A 9,743-nucleotide genomic window follows, 5' to 3' on the forward strand; every position below is an offset into this window, starting at 1 on the left:
ACTCCCTGACCTCATTTCCTCGGTCCGTTCACTGGTGTTTTCCTGGCCTGCAGGTTCAAACAGTCAGGAAACAGTCTGGAAACAGTCGGGAAACAGTCAGGAAACAGTCTGGAAACAGTCGGGAAACAGTCGGGAAACAGTCGGGGATACAGTCGGGAAACAGTCAGGGGAACAGTCGGGACACAGTCGGGACAGTCGGGACAGTCGGGAAACAGTCAGGGGAACAGTCGGGAAACAGTCGGGACACAGTCGGGACACAGTCGGGAAACAGTCAGGGGAACAGTCGGGAAACAGTCAGGGGAACAGTCGGGAAACAGTCAGGGGAACAGTCGGGAAACAGTCGGGACAGTCGGGACAGTCGGGAAACAGTCAGGGGAACAGTCGGGAAACAGTCGGGACACAGTCGGGACACAGTCGGGACACAGTCGGGAAACAGTCGGGAAACAGTCAGGAAACAATCTGGAAACAGTCGGGAAACAGTCAGGGGAACAGTCGGGAAACAGTCAGGGGAACAGTCGGGAAACAGTCGGGACACAGTCGGGACAGTCGGGACAGTCGGGAAACAGTCAGGGGAACAGTCGGGAAACAGTCGGGACACAGTCGGGACACAGTCGGGACACAGTCGGGAAACAGTCGGGAAACAGTCAGGAAACAATCTGGAAACAGTCGGGAAACAGTCGGGACACAGTCGGGAAACAGTCGGGACACAGTCGGGAAACAGTCGGGAAACAGTCGGGACACAGTCGGGACACAGTCGGGAAACAGTCGGGAAACAGTCAGGAAACAATCTGGAAACAGTCGGGAAACAGTCGGGACACAGTCGGGACACAGTCGGGACACAGTCGGGAAACAGTCGGGACACAGTCGGGAAACAGTCAGGAAACAATCTGGAAACAGTCGGGAAACAGTCGGGACACAGTCGGGACACAGTCGGGAAACAGTCGGGACACAGTCGGGACACAGTCGGGAAACAGTCGGGAAACAGTCAGGAAACAATCTGGAAACAGTCGGGAAACAGTCGGGACACAGTCGGGACACAGTCGGGACACAGTCGGGACACAGTCGGGAAACAGTCGGGACACAGTCGGGAAACAGTCAGGGGAACAGTCGGGAAACAGTCGGGACACAGTCAGGACACAGTCGGGAAACAGTCGGGAAACAGTCGGGACACAGTCGGGAAACAGTCGGGACACAGTCGGGAAACAGTCAGGGGAACAGTCGGGAAACAGTCGGGACACAGTCGGGAAACAGTCGGGAAACAGTCGGGAAACAGTCGGGACACAGTCGGGACACAGTCGGGACACAGTCAGGGAAACAGTCGGGACACAGTCGAGAAACAGTCGGGACACAGTCGGGAAACAGTCGGGACACAGTCGGGAAACAGTCGGGACACAGTCGGGACACAGTCAGGGAAACAGTCGGGACACAGTCGAGAAACAGTCGGGACACAGTCGGGAAACAGTCGGGACACAGTCGAGAAACAGTCGGGACACAGTCGGGAAACAGTCGGGACACAGTCGAGAAACAGTCGGGACACAGTCGGGAAACAGTCGGGACACAGTCGGGACACAGTCGGGACACAGTCAGGAAACAGTCAGGAAACAGTCAGGGGAACAGTCAGGAAACAGTCAGGAAACAGTCAGGGGAACAGTCGGGAAACAGTCGGGAAACAGTCAGGGAACAGTCGGGAAACAGTCGGGACACAGTCGGGACACAGTCGGGACACAGTCAGGAAACAGTCAGGAAACAGTCAGAGAACATCAGCCTGCAGCTGGTTCAGCTCCTCACGGTCTAAACAGCGAACAGCCAGCAGACCAGACGGCTGCTGAACTCGTGTTCCTCCAGACACTCAGCCTGTTGTCTGCTGCTCAGACTGGAGCTATAAACAGAACCAGTTCATTTAGAAGCTCTACATTTAGAATACTGAGGAAACTGGGTCCTCCAGTTGTTGTTGTTGGTGCGGCGGGTGCTGTTGTTGTTGTTGGTGCGGCGGGTGCTGTTGTTGTTGGTGGTGTTGTTGGTATTGTTGGTGTTATTGTTGGCGTTGTTGTTGGTGTTGTGGGTGTTATTGTTGGCATTGTTGTTGGTGTTGTGGTTCTTGGTGTTGTTGGTGTTATTGTTGGCATTGTTGTGGGTGTTGGTGTTGTTGGTGTTATTGTTGGCATTGTTGTTGGTGTTGTGGTTCTTGGTGTTGTTGGTGTTATTGTTGGTGTTGTTGGTGTTGTTGGTGTTATTGTTGGTGTTGTAGGTGTTGTGGGTGTTGTTGGTGTTGTGGTTCTTGGTGTTGTTGGTGTTATTGTTGGCATTGTTGTTGGTGTTGTGGGTGTGGTGGGTGTTGTGGTTCTTGGTGTTGTTGGTGTTATTGTTGGCGTTGTTGGTGTTGTGGTTCTTGGTGTTGTTGGTGTTATTGTTGGCATTGTTGTTGGTGTTGTGGGTGTTGTTGGTGTTGTGGTTCTCGGTGTTGTTGGTGATATTGTTGGCGTTGTTGGTGTTGTGGTTCTTGGTGTTGTTGGTGTTATTGTTAGCATTGTTGTTGGTGTTGTTGGTGTTGTGGTTCTTGGTGTTGGTGTTATTGTTGGCGTTGTTGGTGTTGTTGGTGTTGTGGTTGTTGTTGGTGGTGTTGTGGTTGTTGGTGTTGTGGTTGTTGGTGTTGTTGTTGTTGTTGGTGTTGTGGTTGTTGGTGTTGTTGGTGCTGGTGTTGTTGGTGCTGGTGTTGTTGGTGCTGTTGTTGTTGGTGTTGTGGTTGTTGGTGTTGTTGTTGGTGCTGGTGTTGTTGTTGTTGGTGTTGTTGGTGCTGTTGGTGTTGTTGGTGTTGTTGGTGCTGTTGTTGTTGGTGTTGTTGGTGGTGTTGGTGCTGTTGGTGTTGTGGTTGTTGGTGTTGGTGTTGTTGGTGCTATTGTTGTTGGTGTTGTTGGTGGTGTTGTTGGTGCTATTGTTGTTGGTGTTGTTGGTGTTGGTGTTGTTGTTGTTGGTGCTGTTGGTGCTGTTGGTGTTGTGGTTGTTGGTGTTGGTGTTGTTGGTGCTATTGTTGTTGGTGTTGTTGGTGGTGGTGTTGTTGTTGTTGGTGTTGTGGTTGTTGGTGTTGTTGTTGTTGGTGGTGGTGGTGGTGTTGTGGTTGTTGGTGGTGGTGGTGGTGTTGTGGTTGTTGGTGTTGTGGTTGTTGTTGTATCGGTATCGGGAGGTCCAGTGTTTTTCACTTCAATTACATTTTTTAACTCAAATCAAATAGTTTGTAAGGGGAATTTGGTTTGCAGTGAAAACACATGATGAGGTCTTGGAACAGAAGGCAGTAACTGGTATTTTGGGAGAAAATGAGATCTGTATATCAAATAAAAGCTGTTGAGGAGATCTATTTATCTATTTATTAGTGGAAGTGCCTCTTTATTTGTGTGTATTTATGTGATTACATTATCATCATCAAAATATATTTACAACAATTGATCTAACTTAGATTGACTTTTTTGTTTTGGCTCTCCAGGAAAATTCAAGTCGCACACTCTTCTCTTTTCTTTTAGTTTCGTGCTTTATTTATCCCACCAAACGTTTTGGGCAACATGGCCTTCATCACGGTGACGTCACCCTGCGCTCATGACCGCTCACTATCACACTGTCCCTTTGATTTCATGTTCTGCACCAAATCTATTTTAATTTATTCCCTTGTCATTTCTACATTTTGCTTTTCCTCTCCTGTGTTTGAGTATTGAGTTTTGTTTCTCCAGTTCGTTCTGTTCTTGATGATTTGTCTTTGTTTCTGCAGAGTTGAGTTTTTTTTTATAAATCACCTCATCTGAACCAACTGTCAGATTATCTTTTGTACATAAAACTAAACTAAATTAACCCCAACACATCTGTCTGTGTGTCCTGCAGGATCGAACCGGACCGGCTTCCTCAGCGCGCTCAAAGACAGTCCAGCCAGATATCCTTTCACTGTGACTGCTCATCTGGTTAGAGAGCCAAGAGTTCAGTTTCATTTTGACACATATAAAACAGTAAAACAGGAGGAAACGGAAAAAAAAATAGTTTGTAAAGGTAAGATTTAAAAAAAAAAAAAAAAAAAAGTAATAGTTAAGTTTAACATATGTGGAAGTGAATAAGCATTAAAACCAACAGCTTGTCCCATTAGTCTTCTTACTCAGTATCCAATGAAAGGATTGGCACCAAAATAATCTCTGATACGCAGCGCATGCTAACACTTCAGCATACTGTATAGCTGTGTAGCTGATTAGCATTATCCTAAAAGTGAGAACTAGCTAATTGATGATGCATCTAAACCTGCCAGGCTGGTTTAGAGGACTGAAGACTGAGATTTTGTTTTCAGAAGTTATGAATCTACAGACAACAGGATAAAAACCCAATACCAACCTTGAATTACTAAAATGTTTATAAATGTTAAAATGTTAAATGTTCATATTTTGGATAATGCTAATCACCTACGATTACGTAGCATACTGTATGCTAAAGTGTTAGCATGCTAAAGCACAGGACAGAGCGATCTACCAGACACAGAGAGGATTTGTTGCCAATCTTCTCATCAGATATTTGGTAAGGAGACCAACGGGACAAACTAACAAAAAGTCAGTGTAGTTGTTTGAAAGCTGGGAAGACTGAGAGACACCAGGCCTTTCATCACACACACACACACACACACACACACACACACACACACACAGATACACAGGCAAGTAAATCCATACGTTAACGATCCATACTTTTCCCCATACCTTTCACTCGTACAGTCTGCTTAACATGCTGAACTGTCGGCTGCATATGTTTATGTAACCCCATTTTTTTTTTTATGTTTTTAGTTTGGTTTTTAGTTTTATATTCTGTTTTCTTTGCTATATCATATTACTGTTCTGCCGCTGCAACGACCCAGTTTCCCCACAGGGATCAATAAAAGTTCATCCTATCTTATGTATAGATGCACATATACAAATGTGACATCACACACACACACACACACACACACACACACACACTGATAGTCTCATTCTGTTAACCCTCTCATAGAGCTGAGGCACATAGTCAACTCCTGCGGATAAATTAGGGCACTGAATTCCCCCCAAACATATTTTACTGTCTCTCCCTCCCTCTGTCTCTCTCTCTCTCTCTCTCTCTCTCTCTCTCTCTATCTCTCTCTCTAAGTTAATAGTGTGTCATTGTGTTTCTATGCAGAGGGCTATCTGTTAAATCAATGGCTTTGAAGCAATCAGCACTCCCTGGTCAATATGTCCCACAATGCACTGTCAAGGTCAAACTCGGCCCGGGGGGAGGGGGGCGGGGGGCGGGGGTCGGGAGGTCCTGGTGGATGAATTTGAGCACTTCCAGGTCTTGGAAAGTTTGGGAATTTCATTAAACAATTTATTAGAATCTAGAAAAAGAAGGATAATTCCACTGATTTAGTTCCTCTATATAACTCCTCTCTTCCTCCTGTAGTCTTGGACCCACAGACAGTATTGTCTGTAGCTGTTGGACCCACAGACAGTATTGTCTCCAGTCAGCTGTCAGTTGAAGCTCCGCTGCCTCTTGCTGCAACAACGAGTCCAAACTGTTTGTCAGAATATTCCAGAAAAGTCGTTTGTGAAAACGATCCGGAGAGCGACCGACGTATTTCTCTCCGCGGCCCGGAAAGCGGCGGCACCGACCGTTTCCCCTCGGCGGATCGTCTTCTACCGAACTCTACTGTTCACGATCTGACCCGACCGTCCGGAACCGGATCGCTCCGCCAGGAACCGCCTTTCACCCCACAGCGCTCTGTGCTGCGGCAGAGAAAAATAGTTCTGTGATTTCCTGATTAGTGAAAGTTGCGTCATGGAGGAACTGAGTCCTCTTCCTCTCGACTCTGTGGAGACACAAACGGCTTTTCTGGAATATTCTGACAAACAGTTTGGACTCGTTGTTGCAGCAAGAGGCAGCGGAGCTTCAACTGACAGCTGACTGGAGACAATACTGTCTGTGGGTCCAACAGCTACAGACAATACTGTCTGTGGGTCCAACAGCTACAGACAATACTGTCTGTGGGTCCAACAACTACAGACAATACTGTCTGTGGGTCCAACAGCTACAGGAGGAAGAGAGGGATTATGTAGAGGAACAAAACCACCAAACTGATCCTTTAAGGTCTGGAACACTTGTTGAGTTTCTCCTTGACGCTGCTCTCCACCGTCCTGGAGGTGGTGGTGTGTTTCTTCTCCGTCTGGTCCATCGTCGGTCTGTCTGGGTTCCACACCTACCTGATCAGCTCCAACCAGACCACCAACGAGGACGTGAGTACCAGTCCCAGCCTGGGGTCCGGGGGCAACCCAGGGGTCCCACAGAGGGCTCCAGGCGGTCCCCAACAGAATGAGGACTATTTCATTTGTACAAGCTGGGAATTGAACTCCGGTCTCCGGCATTGAAGTCAAACTTATCGTCCATCCGGCGCCCGACCACAACGCCCTGACTGTCACTGAGCTGCTGCACTGTGACTACTGCCTGGTTACAGTCCTGTCTGCTTCATGGAACCGTTTCCTGCTGGGAAAACTGAGATCTAACACTTTATGTGCCACCAACACGTGATTTGGTGTTAACAAGTCATGTTCAGTTCATGTATTTGTGTGAGATCAGGTTGTGATGCTGCCTGCAGTAACTGGATCTTCCCTCTCTTTCTGTGTCTGTCCTGGTCTGGTCCTGGTCTGTCCCTGGACTGTCCCTGGCCCTTGTCCTGGTCTGGTTCTGGTCTGTCCTGGTCTGGTTCTGGTCTGTCCTGGTCCAGATTAAAGGGTCCTGGTCCACCAAGCGAGGGAAGGATAACTACAACCCCTACAGCTATGGAAACATCCTGACCAACTGCTGTGCGGCTCTGTGCGGCCCGCTGCCTCCCAGGTCAGTAACTCTGCTGCACTTCAACATCTAACCCCTTTAACTTAAATTTCCCCTTAAGTAGCTTCACAGTTAGAAAAAACATCGACAGTGTCACATCCATGTTCTGTATCTGCTGTTCCAACGCTTCACTGAAGCTACAGCTGCTTAAACTGAGTGAAGACAAGACACCATTTTTTTTTATGGCTGCACAATTACACCAAATGGAAAAAAATCTAGATGTCTTGTTCATCATTTTCTACACATTTCCCTGTAATTCAGCTTGACATGTTCTTTGGTATCTTTGGAAACTTCGGGATCTTGACTACAATTTCAAATAAAGTTCTGTGGGTTTGAATAAAGTTCGGTCGTGCAACATGCGTGTAAAGCTGCTCTAGGCCACTTCGCACTTTGGCAGCGAGAGATAACTTTTTTGAATTTTTGAAAGTTTGAAGGACTTCGTTACCCAGAAATCCTGTAAGGTGATGTCTCTGTTCATCTGCTCTCTCTCCTTAACTCTATTTTTTTTCTTTCTCAGTCTGTTTTTATTTTCCTCTCACTATCTCTTGTTCCACTGTTTGTCTCTTAATTTTTCTCTTCTCTTTCTCTCTCTCTTCTTCCCTTGTCAGCAGTCCTGTGTGTGAATTGTAGTTTCTGTGTTTAATGAGGAGAGGAGTCAGTTGAGATCTTCTTTGGAGTAATTACACTCCTCTTCCTCCTCTTCCTCCTCTAGAGGAAACCTTGAGCTCAGAAAATAGTTTTCCTTCTCTCAGGAAGACGCTTGACTGTTCAACCCAACACCCGTTTCCCCCCCCCCCGGTGACAACTAGAGCTGCAAAATTAATCCAAAAACAATCAAAGTCACAATATGGATCATCGTAGTTTCTGCACTGCCAGAGGCTGCAATTCATCTTTTAGAGGGAAAAGTAAATCTCACATCCTGAATCAGATCTTCTTCTACTTGCTCTAATACAAAGAGAATAGAAGAAAAAACCTTTCTCCTTATTTCTTTAATTATTTTCCTCCCACTTCTCTATCGTCCACGATCGTTCTCAGGTTACAGGAATATTTGTTGTCCTATTGTCAGAGTGCTGTGACCTCTGACCCTCGACCTACTGCTGACCTCAGTGGAAGCCTTTCTGGATATGAGGGAAAGCGAAATGTAAATCTCTCCAGCCAAACTGGGAGGAGAGAGGATACGTTCACTCTGTTTGAATCCAATCCAGTGGAACTCCTAGATCACCAATATTACAGGCAACGCACAGCCAGGAGGTCAAAGGTCAGAGCTAGGGTTTGACTGAAATAGACCTTTTTCACCAACACGGCTGACGTACTTCCTCTTCATCTCAGCAGGTTATAGATCGGTTCTCTCCATTGGCAGCAATGTTAAGACAACTTTCTGTCTGTGACACTGATTTAGTGTTCAACACAGTACAGCTGTTGTCAGAATGAGACACTATAAAACAGACCAGAAATTACCGTTAGCCTGTTAGCCTGTTAGCATCTTTTTTAGTCTTGCAGTGGTCTGGCAACAGAAACAGAAAGATCCATCAGTGATAACAGCTGTACTGTGTTATAATCTGTTGAAACCAGAGACTGTAACACAGATGTAGTGAGTGTGACGTCACCACAGGTTTCTGAAGGGCCGTTGGGTTTATGATCTCCGCCATGTTGACATGTTTTGGAGCCGGAGCAGCTAGAGCGAAGCCGAGGGTCGACACAGAGCCGCAGCTCCGCCTGCTATTGGTCCGTAACCAACGACCTGTCAATCACTGGACAGGCGACCTGTCAATCAGGAAAACAACCCCAATTTATAACCGTTATATCCAGCTAATGATGCAATTATTTTGAAAATCTCCATAAGAACACAGATTATAAGAAGTTAAATTAGCTGCTGAGACAAAAAAAAAAAAAAGTATTGAGTGGTTTAGAGTCTTTTTGGAGCCGGACTCCAGCGGACATTAGAGGAATTGCAGCTTTCAGACACTTCACTATTGGCTTCAAAATTCACCTGTGGTTTTGTCTGCTTGGTTGCAACACTAAATCAGTGCTGAGACGAAGAGGAAGTACGTCAGCCATGTTGGTGAAAAAGCTTTTATATTGAGCCAATATTGGCCTTCTATTAAATATGAGATATCAGCCAGTCGTGTTGTCCACTGCTGATGTGAGTTTGGGGCGTAACTGTAAAGCCTCGATTGATAAAACTAATATTTTTGTGACCAGAGAATGATGATGGATGGTAGAGAAGTGCTAAGGAAAGAAATGAGAGAAATAAGAGCGAAGAAGAGGTAAAAGATTGTTTTCTTCAAGATGAGAGAATAAATGAGTGGAGGAGGAAGATTTGAGTCAGGAGGAAAGAATTCAGGTAGAAGGATTTTCCAGGTTGAGCATATGGAGGAAGACAGATAACTCTGATCCATTAGACAGTCTGTTTGATAGATCCTCAGATGGTTTGGGAAGGGGCTGAGGTGTGTGTGTGTGTGTGTGTGTGAGTGTGTGTGTGTGTGTGTGTGAGAGTGTGTGACGGTAGGCACATGGGTGTCATGCCACAGTGTTTGACAGCTTATTAACAGGTTGGCCGATCCCCCGGCAGCACGGGGTGTATGGGAACGCTCCGCTACGACAGGTGGCAGCATCCGTCTGCACACACACACACACACACACACCCCCCATACACACACACACACACACACAGTGTTCCTGCTCCGCGGGGCAGTTGGGGGTAAAGTGCCTTGCTGAAGGGCAACTTTACGGTAGTTGAACAAGCACACAAACCACAGATGCTCTCGTCTTTCAGTGTTTCTGGGATTAATGTGACAAAAATTAAAATTTGAGATTCTACAAAGCAATTTGGGTTTTTTTGTGTTTACTGTTGCAAACATGCAAGGAATGTGAAAAAATAA

General features: G+C 46.4%; 1 protein-coding gene across 1 annotated transcript in view; it reads left to right on the plus strand.

Annotated features, from left to right (window-relative positions):
- Positions 1-9,743, plus strand: part of zdhhc14 (zDHHC palmitoyltransferase 14) — a 25,231-nt gene that overhangs the window by 14,055 nt on the left and 1,433 nt on the right. The window contains 3 exon segments of the mRNA XM_078290056.1: positions 3,868-3,916; positions 6,164-6,266; positions 6,755-6,868. Of these exon segments, the coding sequence (XP_078146182.1) occupies positions 3,868-3,916; positions 6,164-6,266; positions 6,755-6,868 (266 nt within the window).

The sequence above is a fragment of the Centroberyx gerrardi genome, chromosome 18 (genome assembly GCF_048128805.1).
Source record: "Centroberyx gerrardi isolate f3 chromosome 18, fCenGer3.hap1.cur.20231027, whole genome shotgun sequence".
In the NCBI taxonomy this organism is placed as follows: Eukaryota; Metazoa; Chordata; class Actinopteri; order Beryciformes; family Berycidae; genus Centroberyx; species Centroberyx gerrardi.